The 21,566-nt window shown below is 42.5% G+C and overlaps 2 protein-coding genes across 13 annotated transcripts in view; both read left to right on the forward strand.

Annotated features, from left to right (window-relative positions):
- LOC110502429 (tetratricopeptide repeat protein 27) overlaps positions 1-12,106 on the forward strand; it is a 105,874-nt gene extending 93,768 nt beyond the window's left edge. Inside the window, 4 exon segments of the mRNA XM_090218047.1 lie at positions 4,330-4,512; positions 8,773-8,884; positions 10,702-10,787; positions 10,956-12,106. Of these exon segments, the coding sequence (XP_090074173.1) occupies positions 4,330-4,512; positions 8,773-8,884; positions 10,702-10,787; positions 10,956-11,060 (486 nt within the window). The 3' untranslated portion in view covers positions 11,061-12,106.
- Positions 12,107-13,378: 1,272 nt separating this feature from the next.
- The window catches only part of LOC110502431 (latent-transforming growth factor beta-binding protein 1), a 134,931-nt gene continuing 126,743 nt past the window's right edge, over positions 13,379-21,566 (forward strand). For all 12 annotated transcript variants that reach the window (XM_036959791.2, XM_036959792.2, XM_036959796.2 and 9 more), the window contains exons 1-2: positions 13,379-14,760; positions 16,121-16,191. In XM_036959791.2, the coding sequence (XP_036815686.2) occupies positions 14,408-14,760; positions 16,121-16,191 (424 nt within the window). In that variant the 5' untranslated portion in view covers positions 13,379-14,407. The remainder of the gene's footprint in view (positions 14,761-16,120; positions 16,192-21,566) is intronic.

A 21,566-nucleotide genomic window follows, 5' to 3' on the forward strand; every position in this document is an offset into this window, starting at 1 on the left:
TTAAGGCAGCCCCCACACCTCTCTGATTCAGAGGGGAAAGGTTAAATGCAGAAGACACATTTCAGTTGAAGGCATTCAGTTGTACAACTGACTAGGTATCCCCCCTTTCACAAACCCCTCCATTCCAGACCACAAATACCCACACACACTGCCCAGATATGCATGATGAGACACACACATACTACACAAACACAGGGGAGATATCTCCAACCCTTAGGCCCCACCTTTCATCCATTTGAGGTCTCTCGTGCCTTTCCCCTACCTCTACTGAGCGTGCTCAGACTAGAGTGTTGGTATTCGATGCAGTGCATGAGGGCTTCATAAATAACATTCCCCTGTACAGACAGAATGAGGCCCAGAACGCTGCTGCACTTCCTGGCTTTTAGTGGAGCACATGGACAGATCTTTTGAGATGTGTCCGTGTGAGATCATCCTCTACTGTCTCGCCCGCTCGTTGTTTATGGAACACAAATAGGTAACTGCCAAAATAAAGGAAACACCAATGTAAAGTGTCTTAATAGGGTTTTGGGCCACCACGAGCCAGAACAACTTCAATGCACCTTGGCATAGATTCTACAAGTGTCTGGACCTCTATTGGGGGGGTCTCAGGTGCCGCTCCAGAATCTCCCATAAGTGTTCAATTGGGATGAGATCTGGTGACCAAGACGGCTATGGCATATGGTGTACATAATTTTCATGCTCGTCAAACCATTCAGTGACCACTCGTGCCCTGTGGATGGGGGAATTGTCATCCTATCGAGGCATAGCCATGGTAGCGAAAAAAATGGCCTGCGCATAATTTTTATGCATGACCCTAAGCATGATGGGGTGTTAATTGCTGCTTTCAATATACCTTGTATCCCTTATTTACTCAAGTGTTTCTATTATTTTGTCAGTTACCTGTATGTCGGTGTTTGGGTTACTACATGATTCCATAGTTTTGATGTGTTCACTATTATTCTACAATGTAGCAAATAGTAAAAATAAAGAAAAACCCTGGAAGGAGTAGGTGTGTCCAAACTTTTGACTGTGTGTGTGTGCGTGTGTGTACAGTTGAAGTCGGAAGTTTACAAACACTTAGGTTGGAGTCATTAAAACTTGTTTTTCAACCACTCCACAAATTTCTTGTTAACAAACTATAGTTTTGGCAAGTCGGATAGGACATCTACTTTGTGCATGACAAGTCATTTTTCCAACAATTGTTTACAGACAGATTATTTCACTAATAATTCACTGTATGACAATTCCAGTGGGTCAGACGTTTACATACACTAAGTTGACTGTGCCTTTAAAAAACTTGGAAAGTTCCAGATAATGATGTCATGGCTTTAGAAGCTTCTGATAGGCTAATTGACATCATTTGAGTCAATTGGAGGTGTACCTTGGGATGTATTTCAAGGCCTACCTTCAACCTCCGTGCCTCTTTGCTTGACATCATGGGAAAATCAACAACAACAACAAATTGTGGATCTCCACAAGTCTGGTTCATCCTTGGGAGAAATTTCCATACGCCTGAAGGTACCACGTTCATCTATTTAAACAATAGTACGCAAGTATAAATACCATGGGACCATGCAGCCGTCATACAGCTCAGGAAGGAGACGCGTTCTGTCTCCTAGAAGATGAACTTACTTTGGTGCGAAAAGTGCAAATCAATCCCAGAACAACAGCAAAGAACCTTGTGAAGATGCTGGAGGAAACAGGTACAAAAGTATCTATATCCACAGTAAAAATGAGTCCTATGTTGACATAACCTGAAAGGCCGTTCAGCAAGGAAGAAGCCACTGCTCAAAAACCAGCATAAAAAAAAGCCAGACTACGGTTTGCAGCTGAACATGGGGACAAAGATCGTACTTTTTGGAGAAATGTCCTCTGGTCTGATGAAACAAAAATAGAACTCTTTGGCCATAATGACCATCATTATGTTTGGAGGAAAAAGGGGGATGCTTGCAAGCCGAAGAACACCATCCCAACCGTGAAGCACGGGGTGGCAGCATCATGTTGTAGGGGTGCTTTGCTGCAGGAGGGACTGGTGCACTTCACAAAATAGATGTCGTCATGAGAAGGAAAATGATATTATATTAAAGCAACATCAAGATATCAGTCAGGAAGTTAAAGCTTGGTCACAAATGGGTCTTCCAAATGGACAATGACCCCAAGCATACTTCCAAAGTTATGGCAAAATGGCTTAAGGACAACAAAGTCAAGGTATTGGAGTGGCCATCACGAAGCCCTGACCTCAATCCTATAGAAAATTTGAAAAAGCGTGTGCGAGTAGGGAGGCCTACAAACCTCAGTTACACCAGCTCTGTCAGGAGGAATGGGCCAACATTCACCCAACTTATTGTGGGTAGCTTGAAGAAGGCTACCTGAAACGTTTGTCCCAAGATAAACAATTTAAAGGCAACGCTACCAAATACTATGAATCATAAACAATTAATGAACATGCAGGACGGTCTGAGGGATGGTCGTTAAGGTCACAGTTATGAAAACTTAGGACACTAAAGAGGCCTTTCTACTGACTCTGAAAAACGGCAAAAGGAAGATGCCCAGGGTCCCTGCTCATCTGCGTGAATGTGCCTTAGACATGCTTCAAGGAGGCATGAGGACTGCCAGGGCACTAAATTGCAATGTCCGTACTGTGAGACACCAAAGACAGCGCTACAAGGAGACGGGACAGACAGCTGATCGTCCCTCGCAGTGGCAGACCACGTGTAACAACACCTGTGCAGGACCGGTACATCCAAACATCACACCTGCAGGACAGGTACAGGATGGCAACAACAGTTGGCCGAGGTACACCAGGAACATACAATCCCTCCATCAGTGCTCAGACTGTCCGCAATAGGCTGAGAGAGGCTGGACTGAGGGCTTGTAGGCCTGTTGTAAGGCAGGTCCTCACCAGACATCACCGGCAAGAATGTCGCCTATGGGCACAAACCCACCGTCGCTGGACCAGACAGGACTGGCAAAAAAGTGCTCTTCAGTGACGAGTCGCGGTTTTGTCTCGTCAGGGGTGATGGTCGGATTTGCGTTTATTGTCGAAGATTTGAGCATTACACCGAGGCCTGTACTCTGGAGCGGGATCGATTGGAAGGTGGAGGGTCCGTCATGGTCGGGTCCGATGTGTCACAGCATCATCGGACTGAGCTTGTTGTCATTGCAGACAATCTCAACACTGTGCGTTACAGGGAAGACATCCTCCTCCTTCATGTGGTACCCTTCCTGCAAGCTCATCCTGACATGACCCTCCAGCATGACAATGCCACCAGCCATACTGCTCGTTCTGTGCGTGATTCCCTGCAAGACCGGTATGTGAGTTGCCAGCGACATGGCCAGCGAAGAGCCTGGCTTTAACTATAATAGAAAGAGGAGTGGGAGGCCCAGGTGCACAACTAAGCAAGAGGACAAGTACATTAGTGTCTAGTTTGAGAAACAGACCCCTCACAAGTCCTCAACTGGCAGCTTCATTAAATAGTACCCGCAAAACACCAGTCTCAACGTCAACAGTGAAGAGTCTACTCCGGGATGCTGGCCTTCTTTAGACTTTAGACAAGAGCTCATGGGTGTGCCTGGCCCACCAATGTTTGCACTCCTGCCAGTCATGTGAAATTCATAGATTAGGGCCTAATTTATTTATTTCAATTGACTGATTTAAAAAAAAATATATATATATATATATATATATATATATTTTATATTTATATTTTTGTTCAGTATAGCTATGACTATTACATGCCTGTGTGTGTTGCTTTCTAACTTAATTATTTGTTTTCAGTGTGCTGATGATGAAATCATTTTATTATTCATATGGGAAAGTATTTAATTAAAATATGTAAAAGAGGGTGAGGTCATATTTTCAAATCTGGCATTGCTCTGCCCTGTCACTTTTTAATTGTACTGCATGATGATCGTGACTATGCATACATTTCCATTGAGACAATGGAAAACAAGCCAGACAAATCCTGTGCGGTGTTGATATTCCAGTCTCAGTCCCTATCGTATTGCATTTGAGTGGGTGTGACGGGAAATTGAAACCAAGTGCGGAAAGCGTCGGTGTGAAATACTCTCCTGCTCAGATGGCAGTCACCAAACTAGAAACAGAGGATGACGCAGCCACGAGACATTGAGGAAACCCAACTGGCCTATGTTGAGAGAGGACATATGTAATTCAAGCCAGTGTGGTCAGGTTCACACACCAAACCACCCACCACTTTCTCTTCGATTTAGACAAAAGTAGTCACTCCACCCTTTCTGACTCCTCTCTCTCTTCAAACCAAAGTAGCGCTCCATTCACATTCCCACTCGTCCCTGTTCTCTGTGTTCCAGATTCAAGAGTTCCTGGTGCATGCGGTGGTGGAGGACATGATGGATAACCATGGCGACCAGGCCTCGTCCCTGCGGGCCAAGATCCAGGAGCTCCTGTCCCGCCATAGCATCGACGCTGAGATCTGGCGTCACTACGCCCTGCTGTATGGAGACGGACAGAGCACCAGGCCTGGTGACGAGTTAGTAGGCCCCCTTAACATTCCCCTAACATCCCTTGACATTTAGCTGTGCAAACACCACACATGAAATATACTTACTGTATGTGCTCTGAGGAGAGGGGGGAAAGTAATTATTGTAATGGACTTTGCGCCTGTTAATAAGCTATTCATAGGCTCATTAGTAACTGATAGGCATTGGTAACTAATGGTGTTGCACTTAGCCACACGGTGATAGATGGCTCCTATTTGTCCGACTCAGTGGGCTGATGAGTTTTTTTTTTCCTTCATACAAAGGCCACATGTAGAAGTTGGTCAAATTGAGAGAAAAAAGCTATTAAAGTGTGACTTTGTCCTCGTGTTTATTGGCCAGTTGTAGTGTTTTGTTCACACACTAGGTTTTTTTTCAATGTTAGAAACTGTCTGCTGCTAGGAAGACATAGCAGTCTGAGACTTTTTTTCATCACAGACAAGCGATTTCCCAAGTTACCGCAGTAAGGATTGTGCTTGATTGAGCATTCACTTTTTGCTGGTTCTTGTCATTACAATACTTATACTTTAATTGTTATCTTAGATGTATTTGTGTGCTTCTACATTTTTACTTAGGAGCACATCGTGTCAGCATAAGGCAGGGCCTAAAATTAACTTTTTTTTGGTAGGTGGATAAAAAAAATCTACCAGCCACTCCAATTATTTTTATTACTAATAATAACACATGAAAACGCATGAGCATGCTTCGTAATGTTTCGAAAACAAGAAATGTATTACTGGTAAGAAGTAATGTTGTATAATGCTCTATTTAATTTAATATTCTGTGATCTGAGTCAAAAAAATAAAAACTGCTGCCCCCTTAAGGTTACCCTGGTAACAGTGCCACTCCAGTTGTCATGTGTGCCTGTGAGAATCTCACTAGTAAAGACCGAAGATGTCTCTTTTTGCTAGCAGTGGAAGCAAACTCACACATTGAAAAGCAACCTAGCTTGTGAGCAAAACAGTGTAACTAGCCAAGAAACACGAGGACAAAGTCTCACTTTAGTAGACTTTAGAATGAATTAGACCAACATTTATACCTGTGCTCATTGCTTCTAAAAATGAATCTTTCAGCACATCCCTCAGTGCTCACAGCCACCCCAGACAGGCAGTATGGCTGCGGAAGGTGGGATAAATTAACGTTAGGATTCAGATTTCTTTGTGCATTACCAAAAATTAAACAAAAGGGCAGAAATACTTTGAAAACAGCTACTGCAGCATTTATTTAGCTATAAATCACAACTTGCACTTGTGCCCATACTTGACTATTTTTATGAAATGCTCACACTGTATAGCCCTGAGTGTGACCACCTGACAACGTGGCTGGTGAATTGGACGTTCTTAGGGAGTGAACGTTATTTATAGTACAGACCTCTGAAATGAAAATGGATGGTACTCCCTTAAGCAAAATATATTTTACCTAAACCCTCTCTGAACTCTTGAAAAAAAAAAAAAATAAGAAAAAAATATAAAGACCCTTCCCTATACCAAGAATAATAATTTAAACAAGTGGATAGCAGAGAATATGTCTCCCGTTTACCCTCACTTATTGGACAGACTTAGATATTCAGTTTTAGAAACTGTTCTTCATCTTGTAAGCGTTACATGGCAATGCAGGAATTTTTATTGAGCACGGGGCTGCGGGCCAGAAGGTTGTGGGTTCGCAGACCACCGTGGACAAGAGTAGGGGTGGAAAGATCTCCTTAATAGTAAAAGCATTGCATGCATCTGTCATCGTATTTACAGGTCAGGAAAGAAAATAGCCTTTTAATACAAATTTCATGCAATTCTTCGCCATTTTACATATTAGCGGAATCTTTTTTAACACCGCACAAATTACCGAAGTGTACCGGCTCAGAATGGACATAGAGAGAGGTGTATGTGTTAATCTTATCATATTTCTCCAATGCCAAATCCTTGTGTCTTGTTCTCAAATAATTACATCTGAGACATCATCAGAGCATGGTACTTAGAAAAGTTAGGCCTACCTTTCCACCCCAGACAGAGTTGGCCTACCGATTCAGAAAAATTTCATCTTTAACTAGCTAGCTACTCTTCTTCCGTGGCTTAACCCAACGAGAGAAGGTCACAAGTGTTTCCCTAAAAGCTGTCTGGATTTAAACATCTTCTATTGTACAGAAAGTGAATAGCTTAATCATTTGATCGTAACAGAATTCGATTACTTCCCAAGCTGGGGCGGCAGGTAGCCTAGTAGTTAGTGTGTTGGGACAGTAACCGAAAGGTTGCTGGATTGAATCCCCGAGCTGACAAGGTAAAAATCTGTCGTTCTGCCCCTGAGCAAGGCAGTTAACCCACTGTTCCCCGGGCGCCGAAGACGTCGATTTAAGGTAGCCTCCCGCACCTCTCTGATTCAGAGGGGTTGGGTTAAATGCAGAAGACACATTTCTGTTGAAGGCATTTAGTTGTACAACTGACCTAGGTATCCCTCTTTCCCCAAAGTCTATTTTTCATCTTCTCGGCTATAGCTCAGCCTCTGAATGTCAAAGAAACACAACAATGGTACAGTATCCCCATAATGTCTTTCCCGGGTATTTTACAGCTTGTTTGTAACATAAAGCATCAATAACAGAGCTTTGGTCCGGGATGCTTTATATAATCGGATCTAAAGTATAACTGCAAAAAATGTGGCAAAGAAATTAACGCTTCGTATTGAAGGCAAAGTTATGTTTGGGGCAAATCCAACACATTACTCAGTACCGCTCTTCATATTTTTAAGCATGTTGTTGGCTGCATTACGTTATGGGTATGCTTGTCATCGGGAAGGACTAGTGAGGGGTTTTTTAGGATTAAAAGAAACTGAGCAAAATCCTAGAGGACAACCTGGTTGTCTGCTTTCCACCAGACACTGGGATAATAATTCAACTTTCAACAGGACAATAACCTAAAACACAAGGACATTGAATGTTCCTGAGTAGCCTAGTTACAGTTTTGACTTAAATCATCTTGAAAATCTATGGCAAGTCTTGAAAATGGCTGTCTATAAATGATCACCAACAACTTGACAGAGCATGAAGAATGTTTTAAAGAATAATGGGCAAATATTATACCATCCAAGTGTGCAAAGCTCTTAGAGACTTACCCAGAAAGACTCACAGCTGTAATCGTTGCCAAAGGTGATTCTAACATGTATTGACTCAGGGTTTTGAATGCTTATATAAATGATATATTTCTGTATTTCATTTTCAACACATTTCTAAAAACATGTTTTCACTTTGTCGTTTATGGGGTATTGCGTGTTGATGGGTGAGAAGGGGGAAAAAAGCTAGGCTGTAACAAGAAAATGTGGAATAAGTTGAGGGTATGAATACTTTCTGAAGGTACTGTATGGCCTAATAAGCAACAAATCCTAAAACACTGAGAAATATTAAAGTTTCATCAATTACAAATTACATTACCCTCCCCTGGACTAATTAAAAAAATAGTAAACCTTCCCCTTGACTGAAATTTAATGCCAAAATCTACCCGCATTTGGCAGGTGGTGGGTGTTAATTTTAGGCACTGTTAGTCCTTAGTTATTATAATAAATAAGCCATATTATCAGCCTTTTGTGGCATGGTAAGCACTTTGTTGATTATTGATGTTCAGTGTAGAACTGTTTATCTGTTTTTACTATTGTATCTTAATTATGTATTTTAACTTTGGTTAAAAGACGCAGGTCACAAAAATTTAATGAAATTAAGCAATAAACCCCATTTACTTCTTACTAGTAATACATTTCTTGTTTTAGAAAAATCGAAAGCGTGCTCATCCCTTTTTTTTTTATATCATTAAAAAAAGTATAATAATTATAATAATGCCACCAAAAATATTTTGGCTGGTAAAAAATCTGAGTGGCTGGTTGATTTAGATTTTTTTTAACTCTACCTGCCACAGTGGCTGGTGGACCAAAAATGTTATTTCCCACCCTGATCATATCCTTAGTGTGAGTTGTGACCCAAAGACCCATAGCACTGGCATGTTGTTTGTCATTCCATTCATCTTTCCACTGCCATTTCCCCCCTCCCATAGGCCAGTCATGCCACAGCGATGGCTTCTGTTAATTGTTTTATTCATTAAATGTGTTTACTTTGTATTCATTATAAACCAGATGGCTTGATGTTGCCAGCAGCTTGGTCAGGCTTTATGGTGTGTGACAATATTTGATTAAAAAAAGAAAAATAGGTGGCCACAGCATTCTATGTGTTAGAGGGATAATTGTTTTAATGCATTTTCTTGTGTGTGTCTGTTTGCTTGGCAGGCGTTGCATTTCCTGTCCAAGGCCCATCGCTGTGAGGTGCAGGCCAGAGGCTTGGAGAAAAGGTCTGGGACCTTCATGGAGGTTATAAAGAGAGCCATAGATCTGGCCAACGGTGAGTGTTGCACTCCCTGCCCCTATACATACACACACCTCATCCCCCCACACACGTTTCTTCGACACACACGGAACACTCGTCATGCTTAATGTCAAGTCTCCTGCAGGTCTTTGCGTCAGGCCGCGCGGGGAGGAGATATGATCGATGGCAGCCACGAGAAGAGTAAAAAGAAGACAAACAAATCCGTCTTACCCCACTGCCCTCTGCGAAACGCAATCGCCATCCAAACAATTACTCTGCGAGTTAGTGTGGAGGCAAGGGGGTTGGGAGATGAAGACAGCAGGAAGGATGGAGGAGAGTGTCCTATAGAAGAACTTCAATAAAGTTGTTAATCTCAAAAATCCCCAGGTTTTTCATTACAGCCGGATGCTGTTTTGAATTAAACATCAGAAGGAGTCAGGGCACCGGGGCAACACGGGAGGAATAGCAATGTGCATTCTCCAACACATCTCTGGGGTTGATGCTGTCGCTAAGGCTCATCTTCACTCAGGTCACACACCTTGTCCCTCACACACACATACTTTACACCCCACACATATACTTCATTACACACACACACACACACACACACACACACACACACACACACACACAGGTTCTGGTGTGAATCGCAAAACCCTCCAATATGCTGCCCCTGTGTCCTTCAGAAAAGCACAAAGCTTTATAAAGAGATACAGGTTGTGGTAGAGTGCCCCCTCTTCCACAACCTCCTCACTCAACTCAGCTTTGTAACCTCTATGATGGGCCTGGACACTTCATCCACAGAGCTGAGAGGGATGCGAAAAAATAAAGTGATGAGAACGAGGAGGGGGGTAGAGCAGAAAAGGTCCTCATCCATAAATCATGCTGTTTTGACCTGTCGCGGCTGAAGAAGACCATACAGGGAAAAGGTGTAGCTCAGATAGAGTAGAAGGGACCGCCGCTTGTTTTCTCTTTCCTCGTGTGCAAGAAGAAGATAAAAGGTGTTGGGTAAACACCAGGACAAAAGACTGCGGCGATGGGGAAATAGCCTATCAGTATCCTCACTGGGCTCAGGAACATGGCTTTGTGTTGGTATGTTTTTCAAAGAGTCACAGAATAACAGGTTCTCCTGAGCTTTATTCATCACTTTGTGTGGATCATAGCTACCATGGATAAGGTGTTTGTCGAAATTGGTACAATTCTACAAAGGAAATGAATGGTGTTTCATCCCGCTGAATGAATATTCACTGTGATGTCCTCTGAAAAAGTAAGTAGAGGCGTTACAGAGAACATTTTGATCACGTTATCTCGGACAGTGATCACGGGAGTGATTTAAACAGGCGTTGTGGAAAAAGGTCTTGGTCTAATGATTTATTTGCGAGCTGCCAGGCCTGTCACGGCGGGGGTGAACGGCGAAGTGTCTTTCGGCGTAACGAGATGAGACCCACTGAACGGAGTCACTGACTGCAGGCCTGCGAAGTCACCCTGCGGGAGGTAGAGCCCTCATTAACCAGTCCCAGGAGAAATGACTCCTCTCCTCAACTTCTCCGCACATGTGCAGTATAACCCACAGTCCTGTGTCTATATGGGACCTGTTAGTCATGCATAGGTCCATGGTGCTACAGTGTCTCACCAGGGCAGGCAGGGCCATGGCCCCTGGACCCTGAACCAGAAACCCCTGATCTCTCCCCTCCTGACCCCTCCATGGTACCCCATGCATGATGGTTGGTTGTCTCTCCCTCTAGCAATCACTCATTTTAATACACAACTTACGTGCTCTGTCTTTTAATCACGAATATTTACGTGCTAATAGGTATCTTTGGTCTCTATTTCTCACATGTATGTGTTCACAGTGACCCTCGGCTGTAGTAAGAAGAAGAGTAACCCCCAGGAGTCATTGCAGATGTTGTTCTCCATTCATCTCGCCACCAAAGCGAAGGTACACTACTAAACACTTGGCTTTCATGCCAGCATCCCACCACATCACACAGATGTATCGGACTGCTCACATCCAGTCATTACTACATCACTGACCTCGCATTGTTTTTTTGCGGTAACTTCTAACCAAATGTAGTAATCGTATTTCTTTTAAACCGTTTCTCCTCAGCCACTGCACGCAGATGTCGCAACTGGCGACATCCATGGCGACCTGAGTGATGATGTCAAAGAGCTTGAGCAGCTTATCACGGAGCTGCGCAGAGAATCAGCATGAATGCCTCGCTATAGACACACCTCGAAGGACTCTAAAGACCTCCTACAGCAAACTTGTCCCAGAGCAGACATGGCTACAAGGGACGCTGTCAGGGGACCTGCACCCATCACCCTCTTCCTTGCCAAGGGGACTTAACTGGATACATTTGTATATACAAAGTGTAATTTTGTATAGTTCCCCCTTGAGGTATGTGCTATTTGTTGTGTAAAGCATGGTTGAGGAATTGCTAGCTCAATCATGTTATGAACTCTACGGAATCTAAAGAAATCACAAAATGTGTACAACCATACATTGTACAAAGATGAAGCTTTATGATCATAGAACCACGCTTACCTTATTGTTAGTATGTACTAGTCATAACCCACTCCCCCAGGCGCAGTGAGAGCTTTGCAGATGAGAAATGTAAGCATGTGGGCCAAATATAAGAGCGATGCAGACGCACAACAGGAGAGTGTGGACACACACACTCATCACCGGGGAAGCAGCGGGCCATGAAAGTGTCATCTCGCCTCGCTCACACAGAACAGACTCCATGGAAGAAGAACAGACTCTGCACAGCTAACTCATCATGCTCAGGGGCTACAGACAGAGATCCTACACTCTTCTCCTCTTGGGTTTTCTCTCCGAAAGGAAAATGACCTTGACATTGCCTTTGTTTTATCATACTTATTGTTTTATTGATATTGTACAGGTTTTTTCTTTGCCTATGCCTTTGTCAAGGACTGTCTCTGCCTTGCTTTGAAGTAAAGTCCCACAGTGTGGGTGACTGACAAAGGAGGAAATGACTTTTATACGAGTAGATATGTACATGTGTTATGTCACAGCTGTAGTCCTCTTTCATGTTGTTAGTTTTTTGCGATTTGGTGATCATTTCTGGATTGGGAAGGAAGTGTGCGTCACCCTTAAGTATACTGTATGTTTGTTTACCTTCCATCTTTTCCACAGTTTGTGATCACACAACTTGTTTGCATACCAAACCACTCGATCAGAACCAGATTTCTGGCCCAAAATGTCAGTAATTTAATAAAAATGTAAAATAATGGTCATTACGAGTGTGTTGTCATTATTTACTATCCTACACCATTACATCATATATCCAGGAGACACAGGGAAAATATAGTCATAAATATTCATGACAAACATCATTACACTGATTTGCTGCCATGACATATGTTTGGAGAGGCCTCCCTTTGAAGCAGGAGAACAAAATGCTTGTTCAGCCTCCTGTTTCTTTTCAACATTCCTGGTGTTTCCCAGTGACAACCTGACAACATCCTCATAAAGTTCCAACAGCAGCTGAAGTTCGATGGTGAGGTCATTGCCAGTGAGGAACAACAAAATGACATCACCTTTCATGTTATTCATTGAGTGGTATGAATTAACAGTAAGGAACTGATCATCACCATGAGCCGTTCTTGGTCAGGACGACCTAGGGTGAGGACTTGATTACAAAAGGTTTATCAGAATCTTTTTCAGAAGAATAACTTTCTTTATAGAAAATGTGTGACCTGAAAGCTCACTGGAACAAAGACCCCAACATTCACATTTTACATGCAACTTGTGCATGTCTATGTTGGTACCTTCCCACAGTCTTACTATGACTTCAGTATTTCCCAGAAGCATCTTACACATCCAGAGTGACTTAAATACAGTAAGTAGTGAATGCATATATTCATGTCTGACTCTTCCGTCCTTGATCATCCTGGATGACTGTTTCCTGGTCAGATTTGATCTGGCACATGAGGCTGACCCAGATGTAATCGGTGACTGGAGGATTGCATTTCTGCCCAGCTTTTTCAAATTGCATCATTGGTGATTACGCATGTGCCCTGTCTTTCGCCACATATCTATCCCCTTCTCAGATGATGCAGCTCCACAGACACTGAGCTCTGGTTACCATCACCCCTTGTGTTTCAAATTCAAACGTTTCTCGACTGTCCCCCCTTTCCCTCGCATTCTGGAGGGAAGAGTCTAGTGGCCTTTTTAAAAAAAAATCTATTAATAAGTGTATGACACCACTGTATCAAGTATCCACCCACTTAAAACTTCAATGGGGGACATAGAGTTTTTAAGAAAACAATTAGATACCACTCAGAGAGCCAACGTCAGACGTAATTCTACTTTGTATGTTTTCCAAAGCACACGCAATGACTTCATGGGGCTTATGTTGATCTGGGTGGAGGTCCTCAAAATCACTGTGTATGCGCTATAGTACGTCTTCAATGAACTCACTCCTGTACTGGAATATCCCCTGCAGTCTTCAATGGAATAATGAGTCACTCCTGAACAATTTACCAAGGGGTCGCTGGTAATTCTGCAGTGTAGGAGGACAGTAACTAGGGATAAGCATCAAAAATTAGAACCGCACCAGGAATGGCCCGCTGCGCAACTGTGGTCAACTCGTGGGTTGTTGGATGAATAATGGTACGAACATGGCTTTATGAATTACTTGACTATAGTTTATGACGCATTTCGCATGGTAGTTCCTATCTGATTCATGCGGGAGTGTATGGAACCGAAGTAACAATGACATAGAGCACTTTGACAGCGTGTACTTTAAATAAATATTTGTTATTTATAAATACGAGTTAAGAAACTTGACACATTATTAGTATTCCAAAGTATTACACATTACACGTGGCTTATTGGTTGTTTATTATTTTATAACGTGTCATTCTTATAAGCGTGTATTTATACTCTTATCACTCATGAACTTGCTGGACAACAAGGTTTATGCCTTCTGTCACTTTGATGAGCTCGCGCTCCTGCCGACAGCACAGTTTATGCATCTTCAGGAATAGATTTTCTTTAGGTCTTTGGCGACTTTATGAACACTACGCACTCCAAACATTTATTTTAGGGTTCAGCCCCACAAGTTTGTTCCAATAAGCGTCCCACTCCTGACGTCATGTCTGCCGGAGATTGGCTGTTCAGTTCTGACACTAACTCCTGCCCTTACACAGTGAAACTTTTTAAAAGAGTTTTCAATCGCATCTGCAGGGTAAAGTATTGCACAAACGTAGCCATAGCAGCCGTAACATCTGCTGCCCAGCTTCCCCCTACCCAGCGCAGAGATAAAGCAGTGCTTATTCCGTTTTAGACCCATATTCAGGTTTATACATGCCCTCTTTTATTTTGTACTTTTTAAAATTAAGCCTACGTTTTAGTTCTCGTCTTTAATTCGGGTTGAAAGGCGAACCATAGACAAATATACTCAGGGATATATAACTGTTTCACTTGCTATAAAGTTACAGAAGTTTTTATTTTCCAGATACGGACCTTCTTCAAGGAATTTATTATAAAGTTTCCAAAAAAGTATATTGTCTTTACGCGGATACGGAGTGGATATGGCTTGGATCAGATGGGACCTATTATTTTCTATAGGTTTATTCATTTCACCGGCATTTGTCTCCACGGATCAGAGTGGCTTTAGGAGATACTACGTGTTGCAGCCAGGACCGAGCGGGACGGACAGAGTACATGTGAGTTCCATCTCTTCGCGCTCCGGTGCCACGGGACAGCCCCATGCCTACAATGTGGAGCTCTCGGCCAGTTACAGTGGCCAGGTCCGAACCCGTAGGATGGGTAACCAAGCGAACCCGATCCCGCTTCGCCAGGACACACAGTTTACGCAGCATCAGCAAGTCATTCGGCGCACCAGCCACAACGTTCAACAGAGTCACCAAATGAAAATGTCAGGGTAAGATAACCTGCGGGTCTCTGAAAAAATAGTTGATGTTACAGAACAGTGAATGGCTATTGGCTACGTATCCTCTTGGATGGCCAGGTGGTCTGTTATAAAATATATAATGTTGTTGGGTCAACTTACTATATATAGTAGCCTACAGTATAGGCATGCCTGGCACCTGGTAAAGAAACGTGCTATAAGACTGGCCTACAACATTCACTGTCATCATCAACATGAGCATACAGCATGGTCTTAGGGTTGTTAAATATACACTGAGTGGACAAAACATTAGGAACACCTTTCTAATATTAAGTTGCACCCCCATTTGCTCTCAGAAGGGCTTCAATGCGTGGATTCTACAAGGTGTCGAAAGTATTCCACAGGGACGCTGGCCCATGTTGACTCCAATGCTTCCCACAGTTTTGTCAAGTTGACTGGGTGTCCTTTTGGTGTTGGACCATTCTTGATACACATGAGAACCTGTTGAGTATGGAAAAATCAGCTGCATTGCCGTTCTTAGCACACCCACACCAGTGTGCCTGGTACTTACTATCATACTCCATTCAAAGGCACTTCAATATCTTGTCATGCTCAGTCACCCTCTGAATGGCACACATACACCATTCATGTCTCAGTTGTCTCAAGGTTTAAAAATCCTCCTTTAACCTGTGTCCTCCCCTTCATCTTCAACGATTGAAGTGGATTTAACAAGTGACATCAATATGGGCTCATTGCTTTCACCTGGATTCAATCGATGTCATGAGCAGGTGTTCCTAATGTTTTGTGCACTCACTGTGCATTATTAAATAAATAGTCTGTAACTTACAATACATTCTATATTCTATTTGATTCAGGTAGCTAATTTGATCATATTTCTGACCAATTAAAACAACATACGATACTGTACTCATTTCAGACATTTAGCCCAATGAATGTAATGTGTCAATAATGAACTTTGTTCAAAACTTTCAAGTTGATACAAAATACATGTCTTAACATCCACTCAGTAGAGACAGAAACTAAAACAGCCAATTTAAAGTACTATCCTCAAAGGACACTAAATAATAAAACAAAATGGCCCATATCCTGTTGTGTTCAGGAGCATGACCTCAAAGTGCAGGGTCCTAGTCGCAGCACTCTCAGATGTATGATTAGTGGGGACATTCCCACACTCTCAGCAGGGGCCACCAGGCTAGGGGTGCCCAGCTTTACCTCCAATGAAAGGAGGCCCCTAATACCAGATCTGGCCCAGGCTTGGCGGCACAGGTGGGTCACTCGAACCACCCGTGTGTGAGTTTTAGCCAGTATGAGCTGGTCTTTTGTGTGTGACAGTGCTCTCTCTTTCTCTCTGTGTCTCTGGGTGTTATTGCAGGGTGAATGTCTGTGGAGGGCAGTGCTGTCATGGATGGAGTAAGGCCTCTGGATCGCAGCAGTGCACAAAGCGTGAGTATACACTACACTACATCACCACAGCCGAGCCACCGCTGCCAAATCGTTGCAGTTGATCAAAATGTTTTTCCAAATTATTGACAACAGTCTTGGATTCACTCTACACTCTTAGAAGAAAAGGTACTATCTAGGACCTGAAAGGGTTCTTCGGCTGTCCCCATAGGAGAACCTTTTGAAGAACCCTTGTTGGTCCCAGGTAGATCCCTTTTTGCTTCTAAGTAGAATCATTTTGGGTTCCATGTTGAACCCTTTCCACAAGAGGCTTCTACATGGAACCCAAAATGGTTCTACCTGGAACCAAAAAGGGTTTTACTTGGAACCAAGAATAGACCTCCTATGAGGACAGCCGAGGGAACCCTATTGGAACCTTTTTATCTAAGAGTATACTTGGCACCTCATAACTTCTTCCTTTGGAAAATGTACACAATCGTCTTCGCTCGTGTTGTTCATCAGACAGCACATGTGCCAGAACCCCAGCATCATACCATGTATAATCCATCCAGAATACCCCCTCCCCTACTCTACTTGGAAACTCACCCAAGCATACATACGTATATGTTTTCAAGGCGCCTTTAGCTGATTTGTAGCGCCAGATTGGAGAACAACACCTTTCTATGTTGCTCTTTATAAGTAACTGGCATTGCTGGCAGTGGCTCTACCCACCTGGGAACAATGCCGGGACTGTCAGTGTGTTATGGCCCGTGTTGCAGAGTCATGAGGACACTGTTATTGCATAGGACTGGGCGCGCAGGGCCGGCCGAAAGAGAAGCAGGTTTAGAGTGTATTATACCTCTTGGCTCGGCCCCACCAGTGGGATCTCTGTCTTATTCGACCGTAAGGCCTTGCCAGCTGGTTATATAAGAGACAGACGGCTTTCTTCTGCGACGAGTCTGGTGGACCTCCTGGGGAAACCAGGGTTACGTTTTAGTCTAGGACCCCTGGTTCATACGTTTAATAGGCCCAGTGCGCCTGTTCTGCTCTACTCTGCTCTGGTCTACTCACGCTTAAGACTGGACTGCACTTAGTACAGGGACTCTTTGTCGCTGCCTTGGTGCCAGTGGTATGTGTGTACGTCTGTGTTGGTGTTTGTTTGGGTGTATGTGTATATATGGTGCCTTCAGAAAGTATTCGTATTCTACACTTTGTTGTGTTACAGCCTGAATTCAAAATGGATTCAGTATTTATTTTTTTGTTACTCATCTACTTAATGGAGAAAGTGAAAACATTTTTTTAGAAATGTATGCAAATATATTGGAAATTAAATACAGAAATATCTCATTTACATAAGTATTCACACCCCTGAGTCAATACCTTGTAGATGCACCTTTGGCAGCGATTACTGCTGTGAGTCTTTCTGGGTAAGTCGGGTAGCAGGGGGCGGCAGGGTAGCCTAGTGGTTAGAGCGTTGGACTAGTAACCGGAAGGTTGTGAGTTCAAACCCCCGAGCTGACAAGGTACAAATCTGTCGTTCTGCCCCTGAACAGGCAGTTAACCCACTGTTCCCAGGCCGTCATTGAAAATAAGAATTTGTTCTTAACTGACTTGCCTGGTTAAATAAAGGTAAAATAAATAAATAAATAAAGTCTCAGAGCTTTCCACACCTGTATTATGCAACATTTGCCCATTATTCTTTTCCAAAAATGTAGAGCTCTGTCAAATTGGTTGTTGATCATTGCTAGACAACCATTTTCAGGTCTTGCCATAGATTTTCAAGTAGATTTAAGTCAAAACTGTAACTTGGCCACTCAAGAACATTCACTGTCTTCTTGATTTGGCCTTGTGCTTTATGATATTGTCCTGCTGAAAGATGAATTCATCTCCCAGTGTCTGGTGGAAAACAGACTGAACCAGGTTTTCTTCTAGGATTTTGCCTGCGGTTAGTTCCTTTCCGTTTCAATTTTATCCTGAAAAACTTTGCAGTCTGTAACAATTATAAACATACCCATCTAAGTGACTGAGTGTATTGATACACCGTACAAAGTGTAATTAATAACTTCACCATGCTCAAAGGCATATCCAATGGCTGCTTTTTTTTTTACCCAATTACAAATAGGTGCCCTTCTTTGCGAGGCATTGGAAAACCTCCCTGTTCTTTGGGGTTGAATCTGTGTTTGAAATTCAATGCTCAACTGAGGGACCTTACAGATAATTGTATGTGTGGGGTACAGAAATTAGGTGGTTATTCGAAAATCATGTTAAACACTATTATTACACACAGAGTAAGTCCATGCAACTTATTATCTGACTTGTTAAGCTCATTTTTACTCCTGCCCTTATTTAGGCTTGTCATAACAAAGGGTTTGGATACTTATTGACTCAAGACATTTCAGCTTTTAACTTTTTATTCATTTGTAAAAAAAAAAAAAAAAATGAAAAACCTAATTCAACTTTGACATTATGGGCTATTGTGTGTAGTAGGTAAGTGAAAATACATCTAAATGTAATGTATTTTAAATTCAGGCTGTAACACAACAACATGTGGGGAAAGTAAAGGTTGTGAATACTTCCTGAAGGCGCTGCATGAGTGTGTGTTTATCGTTCAGTGTTGAGTTGTCATTAACCGTGCAGCGCTGGCTCCTTGATAACATGCACAGATTTTTTTTGTGGGACCTTTTTTTTTTTTTTTTTTAACTCATTGGAATTCCCACTACTCTTGTCCAGTGTCCAATATCGTAGCTGTTCTCATTGGCAGAGGTTAGGTGGAGAAGTGGGGGCAGGCATGCAATGCACCATGAGGGAATGCTCCTGTTTACATGGGCATGGGGAACGCTGTGCAAGGCCTCTGGAAAATAACCAACAGTGGACATTCCTTCAGTACCCATGGTTTGGATTGGTCTTTTTGATGTCAGGATCAGAGCCCAGTACTCCCTACTGTAGCCAGATGCTGGAACCAGGGGGGTGGACAGGATGCAGTAATGCTGCGTTTAGACCTCAGACCAATCGGCATAGCGGGTCAAGAAAACAAGAAAGAGCGTGACGGCAAAAGCAAACCAGCACAACGGTATGCGTTGCTATGGTGATTTCCGTAAACGAACCGTGTAAATCGACATCCAGTAGAAAACAAGGCTGCCGCAGAGTTCAAAATGTAGAATATTTTGAACTCTGGCATGGCCTGTCTACCGTGGCAGCTGACGGCATTTACCGTTGTGCTCTCATTGAAAACAATGATATCCGGTTTGCCGTCTAACTTGTAAAATCTAAACGCAACATAAATATGAAATGTTACAGAGAGTTTCAAGACTGCTTGAGAAAAACCTCCAAAGATCTTTGTGCCACTAGATTTATTTTAGTGTACAGCTTCTCTTTCTGGAAAAATGTCTGTATGTTCTTGAAATCCTTTTATTTTCTAAACTCAACCTCAGATCATCCGGTGTTCAGCACTCATTTGATTATGATTTCCCATTGGCTGTGATATTAATATGTACAGTAGTATAACACAAGGAGGCACTGTGAGAGGTTTTCTCTGTGATTCCCATTAATCAATAGCATGAATTGCTTTAGACAACCCTACTAAATATGATGAATAATGAAAACTATGATTGATAAATTACTTTAACTGACCAACACATATACTTGGCTTCCCCCCTTATTTCTTTATTTTTATTCTGCTTGTTTTTTCCGATATGAAAAAAATACGATAGTCAGTCACATGTTTTATGGATAGATTTCCATCGTCCTATATATCTTTTGCTCAATCGGTTTTTCAGGATCAGCTCTTTACTTTGCTCCACCTACCTTGTCATGGGAGATGGACTATGTTGTAAATCCACCCGTTAAATGTTTAATGGCGTTTGATTTTCAGGACAACCCAGCCCCCCACCCACTACCCTCACTGAAAATGCCAACAAAAGGGTTTCTTAATAGAAATGTATTTTGTTTGTTCTGGCAATGCCTTAGACATGGCTTGCTAGCACCCTGCATAAAGTGTTCTTTCAGGTTGTCAGTCACGCCAACAACCCCCAACCTCCCACCAAGGCAAGCTTTGAGATTTTCCAGATAGCAAGTAGAAGCTGTGAATATCTTACAACACTTCACCACTAGGATATTTAATCCAGGATATTGTCCATGCAAAGCCACACACAATACACACTCAAGACTTCATGTGCATTTAAGAGTGAGTGTAGCTCATTCTAACACGTTCCTTAAACAGTGACAGAGATGGAGAAAGATGAAAACCTATTTATTACATGGAAAATGGACCAACCATGTTTAATCATAAAGCTGTTATTGGCATTCCTTATTAGATGACATCATGGTGTAACCACAACAGTAATGTTGAAAATATGTTATAAATGTTTTGTGCCTTAGAATATTATTATTATAATTGTTTTTGTCTCAATGGCATCCAGACAGTTCCAGTCATGTGATGCAGATACTAACAACTCCTCTCTGTCCTCTTAATGGATTGTAGTCTAATAGAGATTGAGCAAACATCCCAAGGATTGATTCAGTCTAGTCCAGACGCAGAGCAGGTAGTCCAATGACATATGATTATTGAATTGCAGAGCAGAATAGCACTCTGTTGTCTTTTCTGCTAGGTTCAAGACTATCCGCAAGAGAAAATGGCTTTAGTAATAATAGGCTTATAATATAGAATACATGTCACTTAGCAGTCACTTTAATACAAAAGTGACTAACAGTACAGTGAGTGCATTCATTTTTAGAGTGTATAGGCCTTTGTGATCCCTGTGGGAATTCAATCCAAGACCTTGGAGTTGCCAGCTCTACGCTCTTACCAACACTTAGCTGTGTATTAACACTCTGGAGCAGTAATTTCCTGTTCCTGTTCTACCTGTTCACTAATTGTAGAACTCCAGTGTTCCTCTTTAAAATTCCAGAAGTTCAATTCAAGAGAAAGAAAATGAAAAGAGATGTAAAAATTAAAGATGCAGTGATTAGTTTCACTTGTTTGTCTGAGAGAGACATGTGTTAGATGGTCTTTGAGATCCATTTGGCCTTAGGCAGCAGCACCTCCACCAGGCTCAATTCCTCCTCTTCCACTGGAGTCTGGCATGGCTATTCACAATGTGGAGTCGCATGGCAATCGCACGCTTTGAAAAGCTGCCCAGCTCATTTCTCCCTTAACCGAGTGCAACCCAAAAGTAGGCAGACCAGGCCAGACAAAACAACAAGAAAATATTTCACTTCGGCGTAGCTGCACAGCACAGCGGAGGAGCCGTCTTCATTTTTCATGAAGGATTGCTCAAGAAGAGGACGCTTGAAACTCCCCCAAAATTAAGAGAAGGTGACAGGTTCAACCATTTTATATATTTAAGCTCTCTTGTGCCTTTGCCTTGCGCGTCCCTAATAAAACAGCACAGGGTGTTGAAAGCAAATGAGGCAGCCAGATACTATAGTGAGGTGGATAG

This window comes from Oncorhynchus mykiss, chromosome 23 (genome assembly GCF_057628025.1).
Source record: "Oncorhynchus mykiss isolate SJ-2025 chromosome 23, ASM5762802v1, whole genome shotgun sequence".
In the NCBI taxonomy this organism is placed as follows: Eukaryota; Metazoa; Chordata; class Actinopteri; order Salmoniformes; family Salmonidae; genus Oncorhynchus; species Oncorhynchus mykiss.